Genomic DNA, 15015 nt, shown 5'->3' with positions numbered 1-15015 from the left:
TTCCCCATTTATTTCCCATGAAGTGATGGGACTGGATGCCATGATCTTCGTTTTCTGAATGTTGAGCTTTAAGCCAACTTTTTCACTCTCCACTTTCACTTTCATCAAGAGGCTTTTTAGTTCCTCTTCACTTTCTGCCGTAAGGGTGGTGTCATCTGCATATCTGAGGTTATTGATATTTCTCCCGGCAATCTTGATTCCAGCTTGTGTTTCTTCCAGCCCAGCGTTTCTCATGATGTACTCTGCATATAAGTTAAATAACCAGGGGGACAATATACAGCCTTGACGTACTCCTTTTCCTATTTGGAACCAGTCTGTTGTTCCATGTCCAGTTCTAACTGTTGCTTCCTAACCTGCATACAAATTTCTCAAGAGGCGGATCAGGCCCCAGACCTGTCAGTAGTCACTCCCAAAGGGTCTGGCTACTTTTTGCACAGTGTAGCATTTTTGCGATTCATCCATGCTCTTTTGTTTCAGTAATACATTCCTTTTTATTGTGAAGTACATTTTATGATGACTGCACCACGATTTGTTAATCCATTTACCTGTTGATGAACATTTGAATTGTTTCCAGTGTTTGCCCCTCATAAATAAAGCTGCTATGGACAGTTGTCATTTGTATATATTTTTGTGGACATTTGCTTTCATTTCTCTTGGTTAAATACCTAAAAGTGAAATTTCAAGGTGATATGGTAAGTGTATGTTTAACTTTTTAAGCAACTACCAAACTGCTAAAATAATTATACCATTATGGCAGATTCCTCCCCAGCAGTGTATGAGATTTCCAGTTACTCAATATCTTCTCCAAAACTTTGTACTGTCAGTCTTTTTAAATTTTAGCCACTCTAGTAAGTATGTAGTGATATATTTATGTGGTTTTAATTTATATTTTCCTAATAACTAATGTTGTTGATCATCTTTTCATGTCTTATTGGTAGTTTACTTTTTTGAAGTGCCCTTTCAAATCTTTGCCCATTTTTGGTTAGATTGTTAGTCTTACTGAGTTTGAGTTTCAATTAAAGGTGAAAATATTATATATTCTCTTAAACATTCACTTCAAAAAATAAATACAGTCCTGTTTCAGATGAATAAATATATATATATGTGTGTGTGTGTGTGTGTGTATATATATATATATATATGGTAGAAATTTTCTCCTAGTTTTTTGCTTTTTTATTTTCTTAACAGTGTCTTTTCAGGAGCAGAAGGCATTAATTTTTATGAAGTGTTGTTTTTTTACTGTTTTTCTTTTGTGATTTGTGGTTTTTGAGTTCTAAGAAACTGACTACTTCAAGGCTGCAGAGATTTTCTCCTGTGTATGTTCTAGAAGTCTTAAAGTTTTAAGTTCAGCATTGAGTGCTGTGATTCATCTTGGGTTAAGTTTTGTGTATATAGTGTGAGCTAAGTAAGGGTCAAGACTCATTTTTTTCGTGTGTGACCCATTGTATATGTGTAGGTCTATTTCTGGACTTGTTCTTCTGTTGCTTTGAGTAATTTGTTTGCCTTTACAATGGTCCCACACTGTTCCGATTACTGTAGCTTTATAGTAAGTCTAGATTATCAGCCACTATAAGTCCTTCAAGTTCATTCTTTGTCAAAATTGTTTTTACTGTTCTCAGTCCTTTATTTTTCTATATGCATTTTAAAATCAGCTTGTCAATTTCTGGGATTTTGAGTGGGACTATGGTAGCTCAGCTGGTAAAGAATCCACCTGCACTGCAGGAGACCCCGGTTCGATCCCTGGGTCAGGAAGATCCCCTGGAGGAGGACATGGCAACACACACTAGTATTTTTGCCTGGAGAATCCCCATGGAGGAGCCTGTTGGGCTACGGTCCAGGGGGTCACAAAGAGTCAGACCCGACTGAGCCACTAAGCACAACACAGCACGTAGATCAGTATGGGTGAGTTCGTTATATTAGCAGTTGTTATATTAGCCATGATTCTCCCAGTACGTATAGGTAGTATATCTTTCCATTTTACTGTTTGATGGTGTTTAGTGTAGAGGTCATACATACATGTATTTTGTTAAATTTATCCTTAATTATTTTGTGTTTTTGGATGTAATTTTACATATATTTAAAAATTTTTATATATAGACATAGTTTCTATATTTTTACATTGATCTTGATTTTTTTACTCTTTTTGTATCATTCTAATCTGTGCTGTCTAATATGTTAGTCACTAGCTCCATGTGACCACTGAACACTTGAAATATGGTCATTCCTCATTGAGAAGGACTAAATGTAAAATATGAACAGAAGGAGAGATTGTGAACTATTTCAACAGTAATTCTAAATAGCTTACATGTTAAAGTGACAATATTTTGGATCTACTGGGTTAAATAAGCTATATTAAAATCAATTTCACTTGTTTCTTTACTTTTGTAATGTGGAAACTAGAAATTTTAAATTACATATTTGGTTTGCATTTGTGGCTCACATTATATTTTTGTTGGACAATGCTTTTCTGAAATATTACTAACTTCAAAAATTTATTTATTTGTAGATGAAGAAAAGACTCCAGAACAAATCATGCAGGAAAAGCAAATTGAAGCGTATGTCTTAATTTTAAATTTTTAGTTGTGGTTTTTACAGATTTAATAATATTATCCATCTTATAATATTGTCTTTCTGTTTCCTTTCTTTGTTTTTCCACGTAATTTGTCATGCACATGTTGAGAAGTTACTGATATGGGATGTCGACTTAGATGCACATGAGTGAGCTACCACTAACAAGATATTTATCAAAGTAACTCAGTGGGAGTCAGGTTACCAAATCCGGAAATGTGTCAGTATGGGATCCTGTAGAAAACTATTATTTAGATAACAGGCATTTTACTTTCTTCAAAGATTTACTTTAAACCTTTATTCCAGTAGTTACTTTATCTGACATTGCTGACATTCTTTGGTTCATGCTTCTTTGGCAGTAAAATTGAAGAACTAGAAAATGAAGTTGAAGAGGCAAAAACTGCTTTTGAAATGAAAAAGCTTGCATTAGACAGGTAATTATTACATTTTAAGTATGCAAGATGGGTATGGCTCAGGGTGGGGTGTGTGTGTGCTAAGTCGGTTCAGTCATGTCCAGCTCTTTGCTACCCTATGGAGCCCACTAGGCTCCTCTGTCCATGGGATTCTCTAGGCAAGAATACTGGAGCAGGTTGCCATGCCCTCCTTCAGGGGATCTTCTCGAGCCAGGGATTGAACTGGAATCTCTTACGTCTCCTGCTTTGGCAGGTGGGTTCTTTATCACTAGTCTGAATTAATCAAAATGATGATTAGTTGATGGTCCCACAAATTTTGAGCCCTGAGAGAAAAGTTACATCATTAATGTTTTCATTTGAAGAAGTTACGTAAGACAGTGTTAATAAGAAAATGTCAATCAAGACAATAGAAGTGTGAGGTTAAATCACATTCGGTGTTTGAAAGGATTATACGATTTATTTTTGGTTGTGCTAGGTCTTAGTCGTGGGACGAAGAATCTTTAGTTGCAGCATGTGGGATTTAGTTCCCCAGCCAGGAATTGAACCCAGGCCCCTGCATTGGGAGCTTGGAGTCTTAGCTACTGGGCCACCAGGGAAGTCTCATATTTATTCCAGTAACTCTTAATGGAGTAAGGGAATTGTCATTGAGTTTAAATGTATTTTTAATTTTAGACTTTGGATCTATATTTTAGAATTCATTCACCAAATATTTGAGTGCTTACTGTGTCAGAGCTTTGTGCTGGATGCTGGTATACAGCTGTCAGTAAGACAAACGTAGTCTCTATTATAGACTTGTGATCTGAATTAATAATCTCAATTCAATGAATGACTCTAATTGTCTTTCCCTTGTATTTCTGACCTTCCCAGATACATTTACTTATATTTAATTGAAAATAGTTAAAGTCCTTTTAATTACTTCTAGCAGTGAACTTTTTCCCCTCATTTAATGTGCTGGCTCATTATATAGATGATATTTTTTGACTAAGATCAGAGCTATTAAGATATCCTCTTTAATGAAATGACTAATATTGCTGAGCTTATTGCCTTTTTATTATTATTTATTTACTAGCTGTTGAATTTAAAAACAAATTATAGTGCTTGCTTATACATAGACATATTTTAAAGTTTATAGTCGAGTATGGCTTTGTATTCCCTAACTCTACCTAATTTGAGCCTGCTGATCTGTATGCCTTTTTTCCTTCTTCCAGTTTTATTGAGATATAACTGACATACAGCAGTGTATAAGTTTGGGCTTCCCTTGGCAGCTCAGTGGCAAAGAATCCACCAGCCAATGCAGAAGGCATGGATTCAATCCCTGGGTCAGGAATATCCCCTGGAGAAAGGAAGTAGTAACCCACTCCAGTATTCTTGCCTGGAAAATCTCATAGACAGAGGAGCCTGGCAGGCTACAGTCCATGGGGTCACAAAAGAGTCGGACACAACTTAGCGGCTAAACAATAACTGTATAAGTTTAAGGTGTAGAACATGTTTTGACTTACATGCATCCTGAAATGATCATCACAGTAGGTTTAGTGAACATCAACCATCTCATATAGATACAAAATTTAAAAAATAGAAAAAAAAATTTTTTCTTGTGAGAATTTTTAGATTTATTCTCCTAACTTTCATATGTAACTTATAGCAATGTTAATTGTATTTTATCATATTGTGCATTACATTTTGTAGTGCCTTATTGCTTCCTCCCAGCCCTGCACCTAGGTGGATGGTTTAGAGAGCAAGTTCAGGCAGGGTGTCAGGTCAGCTCAGCCCCTCTGCCTGCCCATGCACAGCCACATGTAACAGCCCCCTCCCTCTTGGTGCTACTTCATGTTTCTATGACTGACGTATCAAATTATTTCCCATATAATACTGTTTAAAAACCTACTTTTGTTTTATGTTACATTTAAATAGAAATCAATCCATGTTGTATTTTTAAATATTCTTTTCATTGTACCATAAATGTTACCCATGTTTTATAATGGATTTTTTTCCTCTATAGGATGCAACTTTCAACTGCACTTAAAAAACACCTGGAGAAGGTTGACATTAAGACTAGGTATGTTTTTTTGTTTGTTTTATGTTTTCTGGATTTGGTAAGGATGGCAGTAAGGGAGATCACATAATGATTAGTTCCATGAATTTTTTTTTTTAATTGTCTGTCACTGTTGACCACCTTTATCTGGGAAATAAGAAAAGTAGGCTCGTCTCATCATTACAAACTTTATAGTCCTGCTGACATCCTGTTCCAAATGGATGGGACCCTGAGAATCAATGGAGGTTTTACCCAGATGATCTATAATTTTGAAGGAAGCTTTTGAAAGTTAACTTTTGTTTGGTACTTACTGTAAGACAAGAACAATGCTATCTCATTTAAGCCAACAATAACCCAATGAGATAGGAAATATACTCCTCATTTTTCATGGGCAGAAATGAGCAACTTATATAATTTGCCAAGGAATATAAAATAAAGACTCTGGCATTCAAGGTCATCTGTGATCCGATCCTAAGACGGGAAGCTGGCAACCCACATATAACAAGCCTCCCAAAGGATGGTGGCACTAGGAAATATGAGAACCGCTCTTCTTGCCCAGTCTTATTTCTGCCCTTTTACTCCAGCTGTACCAAACTGCTTGTTAGGTAGTCTTCGTAATTACACTTGACCCTTGGACAGCATGGGTTTGAACTGCTTGAGTCCACTTCTATGCAGGTGTTTTGTGTTTGTTTGTTTTCAATAAATATAGTACCTGTATTTTCATTTTACAGATCTTTAAGTATGGGGGAAAGTTTGTATTTATTTAGAGGTCACGGTATGTGGAATCAGTGAACTGGGGTTTAATCCAGACTGTTTCAGCTTTCTGTCCTCGGGTGAGCCATTTAATTCCTGTGTTTTTGAGGCAGAGGTAGCAGTGCTGTGCACTGTGTGGACAGTTGGTAACTAACCACCCACTCTACCTGCATTGTTCAAGGATCAACTGTACTTTTCCATCCTTTAAGACTCAGGGTTTCCTTGTTCTACCCTTTCCACAACTCTTACACAATCCATTACTGATTCTAATGAAGTCATAACGATGGTTGTGGATTTATTTTTTTCCCCCATAAGATTCTTTCCTCTTTGAAAACAGGTACTGTGTTTTATTCTATTTTATAATCTTGGTGCCTGGCACAATCTTGACATGAAGTAGTCTCTCAGAAATACTTGTTGAAGAAATGGGGAATAAAAGCAGTTGATTTAGTGAAACTGTTCTGTCTGATATAGTTAGATACATGTCATTATACATTTGTCAGAATGCATAGAATGTACAACATCAAGAGTGAACCCTAGTGTAAACTCTGGACTTTGGATGATAATGATGTGTCAGTGTAGGTTCATCATTTATAACAGATGAGCTACTCTGGTGGGGGAGGCTGTGCAACTGTGGGGCCAGAGGGTATACGGGTTTCCCTCCACTTGGTTTTTCCCTGAACCTAAAACTGGTCTAAAAACTAACATCCAGGGACTTCCCTAGTGGAACTGCTGCTGCTAAGTCACTTCAGTCGTGTCCGACTCTGTGCAACCCCATAGACGGCAGCCCACAAGGCTCCCCCGTCCCTGGGATTCTCCAGGGAAGAACACTGGAGTGGGTTGCCATTTCCTTCTCCAATGCATGAAAGTGAAAAGTGAAAGTCAAGTCGCTCAGTCATATCCGACTCTTAGCGACCCCATGGACTGCAGCTTACCAGGCTTCTCCGTCCATAGGATTTTCCAGGAAAAAGTACTGGAATGGGGTGCCATTGCCTTCTCTGTCCCTAGTGGAATAGAGACTAAGAATTTGCACTCCCTATGCAGGGGGCCTGGGTTTGATCCTTGGTCAGGGATCTAGATCCCATGTGCCTCAACTAAAGGTCCCACATGCTACAATGAGGATGGAAGATCCTGTGTACCGAAACTAAGACCCAGCACAGCCAAATTAATTGATTTTTAAAAAATCCTAAAGTCCATTTCCAAAAAAAACATTATGTATTAGCAAGTTATTAGGGTTTTTTTCTCCCTAAGTATGAGATTTTTAGAAATGTTCCTGGGGACTTCCTTTGCAGTCCAGTAGTTAAGACTCTATGTTTTCACTGCAGAAGACACTGGTTCAATCCTTGGTCAGGGAACTAAGATCCTGCATGCTATGGGGTATGGCCAAGAAAAAAAAAAAAAGAAATGTTCCTACATGCTTAAATTTTATATTCTTTGTTGTCTATGAGCAAAAATTTTTTTAGGGAAATGCATCAGAAATTTAGTTTACACCAAACTTTTCTAGACTTATTTTGTTAAACAATGACTATATTGAAGTGTACATTGGATATAATGAAAGTATATATATACTGATTTGTTAATTAATGAAAAATTTTAAACTTAGTAAATCATATTTTTTATTCCTTTTCAGTGTGCTCATGGATAACATGAAACAAATACTAAATCTGAATAAATTAATAATGAAATCACAGCAGGTAATTTTGAACATAAAGCTGCTTATGCATTCTCATGATTTCAGTAACACATTCTTGCTGGTAACTGTATGTGACTAAATAGGATTGCCCAAAGACTGGTATGTTTGGAATTCAGTATCCTTAAGTTTTCTGTCTTTTCATAGTTCCATTATTTCTAATTATCTACTTATCATTTAAGCTACTCTTTCTTTCCCTTTTGTTGTGTAAAAATAGAGGAACTGAAAACTGAAGCTCAGAAAATATGAATAGATAAAATTCAATGATTTAAATATTATAGGTGTATTCTTAGGTTATGTGCCTTAATCTTTTTATTTCTAATAACAGGAAACTTGGGATTTGGAGGAAAAATTGCTTGATGTTAGAAAGAAGAGATTGCGTATGTAGAACACTTTTTGGCTCTTTTTTTCGAGAACACATTTTTCACTTAATACGAAGATCTCCCAATCACTGAAAATTTTAATTTTCAAATTTTCTTAAAACTTTGGACATGGCAATTTAAAGAGTAGTATACAGAGTGCAATTTGCTTGATCCATTGTTTTAGAACTTTAAATCACAAAAATTAATACTTTCTCAGTGGGGGTAAAATATCAAGTGATACAGAAAAGTATAATGTGAAAGCCATACCTCCTTGTGTGAGCACCATTAGATATACATCATTTCAGGCCTTTTTCCACATCCACATTAACATTTATAATTTCTTTTAATTATTTATTTATTTTATTTTTTGCGAGGAGTTTTCACTGACTGTGGTGAGCAGAGGCTATATTCTTTGTTGCAGTACTTCACTTCTTATTGTGGTGGCTTCTGTTGTCGTGGAGCACAGGCTCTAGGTGTGAACGCTTCAGTAGCTGCAGCACACAGGCTCAGTACTTGTGGTGCTAGGGCTTAGTTACCCCACGACATGTGGAATCCTCCCAGACTTGGGATTGAACCCATGTCCCCTGCATGGCAAGCAGATTCCTGGGGAAGTCCATACATAATTTTATTTTTTTGGTACATAATTTTTAAATGATCACTTGATACATATGGTTCTATAGTTTAACTTAACATGAGATGGCTTTTTGCATTGAAATTATTGAAATGTTTTATTGAAATCTATTTCAGAGAGAACTAAGGCTAGTTGTACATATTCTCTATAAAGAATTTGAAAACAAACATATACATAAGAAAAATTTTTTATTTTATCAAGAGATAATCGATCTTCAGTGCTTTTTATTTATAAAATTGGCATAATTTTATTCTGTAGTACTCTTTTAACAGTTATAGGCATGATTTATTATTTTAAAATACTATGTATATTTCCCTTTAAAAATTTTTTGATTTATTTTTATTATTTTTGGCTGTGCTGGGTCTTCACTGCTGCACGGACTTTTCTCTAGCTGTGGCAAGCGAGGGCTACTCTTAGTTGCCATGCCGGGTTTCTCATTGCAGTGGCTTCTTTTGTGGAGCAAAAGGCACAGGGCACACTCTAGGGCACAGGGGCTTCAGTAGTTTGGGCACATGGGCTCAGTAGTTGCAGTGCCTGGGCTCTAGAGCACAGATTCAATATTTGTGGCACATGGACTTATTTTCTTCCACGGCACGTGGGATCTTCCTGGATCAGGGATCAAACTCTTGTCTCCTGCATTGGCAGGTGGATTCTTTACCACTGAGCCACCAGGGAAGCCCCTAGATTTGCCTTTTGTAAGTAATCTCAGGGTCAGAAGTAGTCCTGTCACCTGTCTAATCACTCTTTGCTTTTTTTTCCATTGCATTCCAACCTACTTTTGATACATCAGTGTCAAGGAACTGAGCTCCTGAGATATACCCATTTATATTTTTAAATACTGTCTGTCCCCAACTTATGATGTTTCAACTTACAGTTTTTTTACTTTATGATGATATGCATTCAGTAGAAACTGAATTCAGATTTTGAATTTTGCTTTTTTCCTCGGCTCATTATAGTCTCTCATGTGATGCCAGGCAGCAGCAGCCAAGTGATCATGAGAATAAACCACCAATACATTTACAACTATTTTTCACTTTTAGTATTCAATAAATTACATGAGATATTTAATATATTGTTATAAAGCAGGCTTTGTGTTAAGTGGTTTTGCCCAATTGCAGGCTAATGGAAGTGTTCCAAGCATGTTTAAGGCAGGCTAGACTAAGCTGTGATGTTTGGTGGATTAGCTACATTTTTGCCTTAGGATATTTTCAACTGAGGATGAAAGGAAGATCTCTAGTGTAATTCTTAGAATATTTCAGGAACAACAAAAAAAATGGTTGATGATATTTATCCCTGGAGAAGGGGATCTTACCTTTCCTTGAAAATTTATTAATATGTAATTTTTGTAAATTAAGGGGGGGGAGTATTTCCTTACATATATCACCTATTTTTTGGCAACCCAGAGGAAGTCCTCTGACATGATGCCATGGCAGACATTTGTAGACAGTATCATTGTCATGCATGCACAATTGAACATCTCAAAGAGGGCATTGCCAAGTATGAAATTAAAATATTGGTGTTTTGCACCAGAGAAATCATTTTCATGTCAGAATGGAACTGCAACCTAAAATGCATATTAAAATTTTTCCCTTGACTGAAATAATCAGGAACTGTTCTGCTTCATAAGCTTTCAAGATTCTTGTTTATAAGAGTTGTCATATATAGTATATTGCTTTATTTTTAACCCAACAGAATTAAAACAAGCTTCAGAAAGAAAGCTTTTAGAAATACAGACTGAAAAGAACAAACAGAAAGATGATTTGGATAGTATGGAAAATTCAGACAAAATAAAGGCCATACAACAAAACCTGGAGACAGAGATACAGATTACTACAGTTATTCAACATGTGTTCCAGGTAATGTTTATATAAAGTGGGAAGAGGGGTAAAGAACTTTTAAAAAGCGATTAATTCTATTATTTTCAGGCTTCATATTTTTATATATAACTGAATTAACTCAGTATCATTGAGCTGCAGTTTCTCAAAGAATAATGACCAGAATTTTCATTAATTATAACCCTAATCAGTCCTCCATTGCCTACCACAAAAATAATCTTCACCTTTGTCAAAGTCTTGGAACTTTGCAAGGGCTGAGAATTAAGCTCTTTAACCTCTTGTCAAAATAATGCATGTTACTTACAATTTAATTGTTTTTCACTGTAGAAATGCAAAATGAACTCTGAACCATAACTGTAATCTTTTTCCTCTAGGAAACACTGCAAATATTCTTCCTTAAGAGGTAAAAACTATCTACAAAAACTGGCAAAGCAGAAAAGTTGTTATAAACATTGTAAATATTTCCCTAGCATTATGGCGATCAAAGTTGAAGCCTTACTGAAAATAGAAATAAAGATACAAGAATGTATTTACTATTTTTTCCCATCATCACAGAGTAAATGTTCACACCTAGTTCTGTAAATATTTGATAAATGAAAGACGATTTTTAAAAAATACTGCCGAGAACTTTAATTTTAAAACAATTTTTTTTTTTTTTTAAATTACAGAACCTCATTTTGGGGAGTAAAGTCAACTGGGCAGAGGATCCTGCCCTCAAGGAAACTGTTCTGCAGCTTGAGAAGAATCTCACAATGATCTAACAGGAATTCTAGTTTGATATTTTTTGTTTCTGTTTTTAATGTCATTTAAAAAGAAATTTCAAGTGAAATGCTTTTCAGTGTTTTGGGAACGATTCTAATACTGCAGTTATTTTTTTTTAGCTTGAGTTAAGTGTTACATGGAATCTATTGTTTTAAATATAATAAAGTGACTGGCATAGTCTAAATCTGAAAATCTTAGCCTTGGAAGGGTCCCAAAAGACATCTAGTCCAGCCTCCTACTGAATATGGACATTTTTTCTACAGCATTCCTGGAAATCTCAGCTCCCATTTGTAATACTTCTGTGTATTTGTTTATCAACAAAATATTAGAAAGTTAGAAAAGCATATCCATACACATCTTTGTTTTTTTTTTCAACTGTCAACTGTATTTTATTCAGGTAAATCTCATTTTGGTTCAACTCACTACAGATTTTTTTTTTTTTTGCCTTTTTTAAAAAATCAAGGGGACTTCCCTGGTGTTCCAATGGCTGAGACTTCATGCTCCCAGTGCAGGGGGCCAAGGTTCAGTTCCTGGTCAGGGAACTACATCCCACATGGCTGCAGTGAAGAGTGTGCATGCCACAGCTGAAGATCCCGCATGTGGCAGCTACGACCAGGTGCAGCCAAATAAGCAGTTTTTGTAAAAAAATTTAAAAACTGAGATATAATTGATACCTAACACTGTGTAAGTTTAAGATGTACAACATTGTTGATCTGACCACCATTAGCTAACATCTTCATCGTGTCACATAAGTATCATTTCTTTATCATGGTGAGAATATTTAAGATTATCCTCCTAGTAACTTTGAAGTGTGTAATGCAGTATCGTTAACTAGAATCACAGTGTTGTACGTTACATCTCCAAAAGTTACTCATCTTCTAACTGCAAGTTTGTACCTTTGACCATGATTTTCTCAGTTCTCTCACCCCTCCATCCACATTTTTAAACAGATAATCCAAATAAAGCACCTCAGTCATGAAAAAAGAAGAAAAAGAAAAACATACTCTGATTATAGAAAAATTGTGACTTTATTTTGTATTTTTAGGTTTATTATGTATTGCTTTTATTTAAAAAGTAAATGTTATTCTATCTTATTAAAAAAATAGAGCTTGAAGCCTTTTATAGTATCCAATTTCATTTTTTGAAAACTCTGACTTGAGCTCTTTATTAATTTGGAGCTGTTGATAATTTTTATAGACACTGTAGTCTTTTCAACATTATTTTAAGAAAGACTTTAAATTTGAAAAGATGTACTGCAATGGACAACAGTATTAGAAATCTGTTCTTTAGATCAGTAACAAAAATGATATTTGCCTGAATTTGAATTCTGAAAGCTTTTCTTTGGAATATTTATAGTTTGGCTTCATTTGTTTTGATAAATCATAATTTATGTGTAGCTTTTTATACGTGGTTACTCTTTTCTCCACAGTGTATTCTTGGAAATGGTCCATGTGAATTATAAAACAAGTTATATTTTTATCATAGAAAAACTTTCTGGAAAATACTTTCCTGATCCAAAGACATGGCATTAAATGTTATCATAGATGCACACTTTATTAGTGCATCCCAACTCAAAGGATTATCACCATCCTCAGAAAAACTTCCTGCATTTTCCTAAGAGTTTATTGTCCTGTAGTGTGCTCCCTCTTAAATCCCAGCTCTGAGAAAGAAATTGTATTAGTTATCTTTCTTGGAAATCATGCTGAATAACAACCTCAAATCTCAGTGACTTACAAGAAATACATTCTCTGTTGGATCCATGGTTTGGCTCATTATCCTAGGACTCAGGCTGAGGGAGCAGCCACTATCTGAAACACATGCTCATGGCTTATGAGGCCAAGTCAAATTATGCAAGCACATTTGATTTCTACTGAGAGCAAGTGTACATATCCACCCAGGTTCCACTGACCAAGCTCAACACTCAACCTCTCTCACAGCAGGAAGTGCTGAGTTTCAGAGTAGGGGAAAGCAAATGGATATTTGCTGAAAAGAATACAGTCTACCACAGCCTGCTACCTTGGTCTTAAATATTAATTTCCCTTCTGCATGTAAAAGATGCGCCTTTCCCCAAAGATGGTAAGCCAACAATGTCACCCAGGCATACCAGTTTCAAAGAGTCTCCAGTTATGTTCAGATGGATTCTTCCTGATCTGGAGACCCTATGACCTGAAAAGACAAATGACGTTGCTTCACACAGTCAGCAAATAATGGTGACTGGGGCAATTCTGAAATACTGCTTGGCAAAGGAAAGGAAGAGCCCTTCTAAGGGGACAGGGAACACCTTTGAGTTTGGCTCTTGTTCTTCTGTCAAGAAGCAGTTCTTTATCTGTGGTCCTTCACTCTGCCCTTTGGGAGGTTCTCCCTGTCCATTACTAACTTGGACCATATCTGAAGAGGGCATCAGAGATTATGCCCATCTGAAGAGCTTTCTCAATTGGGGACCAAAATATTTTACATCTCAAACACAGTCTAAAAATCCAGGCTAGTGGTGTCTTTGCTGATACACTTTTTCTCAAAAATGTGGGAGTGATGGTTGTTTTGGTTGGCTATTTCCTCATATCAAACTGATTTACCAGCTGCCTGAGTTTGTAAATAAAGTTTTATTGGAACAAAGCCACACCCACACGTTTACATATTATCTATGGCTGCCTTTCTTCTACAATAGCATACGTTGGTCCCCTGCTTATGATGGTTCAACTTAGGATTTTTCAACTCTGTGATGGTGTAAAAGCTATATGCATTCGGTAGAGACCATACTTCAAATTTTGATCTTTTCCTGGGCTAACACTCTCAGGATCTATAGTAATGGGGGCAGCAGCAGCAAGCCACATCTGTCAGCCACACAGTCACAGAGGCGAACACCGATATACTTACAACCATTCTGGTTTTCACTTTCAGTACAGTAGTCAGTAAGTTACATGACATACGCAGTACTTTAGTATAAAATAGGCTGTGTTAGGTGACTTTGCCTAACTGTAGGTTAATGTAAATGTTCTGAGCACATTTAAGATTAGGTATATTAAATGCTTTTTGACTTAGGATATTTTCAACTTAGGATGGGTTTATTAGGATGTAACCCCCTCATAAGGAAGATCTGTAGTTGAACTGAACTGAGTAGCTGCAACAGATTATATCCTCCTTCCCCCCACCCACCCCCTACAAGTTCTTAACAGTCATTGTCAGAGGAAGCGATTGCCCTGTAGAAAGGTCTCTTCTGACTTGTCCAATTGCTTCCTAGTAGTTTACATAGCTTGTTTCACCTCTGTTTTCTGGCAAACCAGAAGTTAGATCTAAGTGCTTTATTAAATGTAGTTTCAGATTTTTTTTTAATCAAAAAAATCCACAAGTTGTTCTGGGCACTTTGTATTCGATCACATCAGGAAGCTGTCATGCATACTGAGTTCTGCCCCACAGATGTACGGCCAGTGTCAGGAACAAGGTACATGGGACAAGGAAGGAGTCAAAGGCTAGGTAAGATAAGGATCTTAAGAAGACACAATAGATGAGGTAGAACTGGGTGCTGTGCTCCACAGGTCCATGAAAACAGCCAAAGAACAGCAGTCAGGGTATAGACTGTTGACTAAAGAAGGATGTACAGTGTAACAGCTGAGAGTTGAGTTTTAGTCAGTGTCTTACTGAGCACTAATAGCCTCTCAGATAGCTCTGAGGAAGTGCTCTGACGAGGTAGGGAGGAAGAGGCCAGTATATATGAGATTTTGGCTACAAAGTATGTGCAATCCAGCATATATCTTAGCAGAAGTTTAGTTAAGGGAAACAGATACATCAGTTAATGATATTTTAGTGCTTTTCTAAGTATCGGAGGATGCAAGAATCCAGATTCATAAAACACGTCCTAAAGTATATCTAAGGGCCGTTTTTGTTTGCCTGTTCTCCCCAAGCACTGAGTGCTCCTGTTCTTTGTCCTGAATTCTTACACAGTGTCCTAGAGGTTAGCAATCAATGACTTGATCC

General features: G+C 36.4%; 1 protein-coding gene across 1 annotated transcript in view; it reads left to right on the top strand.

Moving 5' to 3' along the window:
* CENPH (centromere protein H) overlaps positions 1–11461 on the top strand; it is an 18813-nt gene extending 7352 nt beyond the window's left edge. The window contains exons 3-9 of the mRNA XM_010853597.1: positions 2507–2555; positions 2928–3002; positions 4981–5037; positions 7394–7457; positions 7782–7833; positions 10139–10302; positions 10950–11461. Coding sequence (XP_010851899.1) covers positions 2507–2555; positions 2928–3002; positions 4981–5037; positions 7394–7457; positions 7782–7833; positions 10139–10302; positions 10950–11042 — 554 coding nt within the window. The 3' untranslated portion in view covers positions 11043–11461. The remainder of the gene's footprint in view (positions 1–2506; positions 2556–2927; positions 3003–4980; positions 5038–7393; positions 7458–7781; positions 7834–10138; positions 10303–10949) is intronic.
* Positions 11462–15015: the final 3554 nt, after the last annotated feature.

Source organism: Bison bison, unplaced genomic scaffold, assembly GCF_000754665.1.
Source record: "Bison bison bison isolate TAMUID 2011002044 unplaced genomic scaffold, Bison_UMD1.0 scf7180017864329, whole genome shotgun sequence".
In the NCBI taxonomy this organism is placed as follows: Eukaryota; Metazoa; Chordata; class Mammalia; order Artiodactyla; family Bovidae; genus Bison; species Bison bison.
The sequence above is the reverse complement of the archived record's forward strand: the minus strand, read 5'-3'. Positions and strand labels throughout refer to the sequence as shown.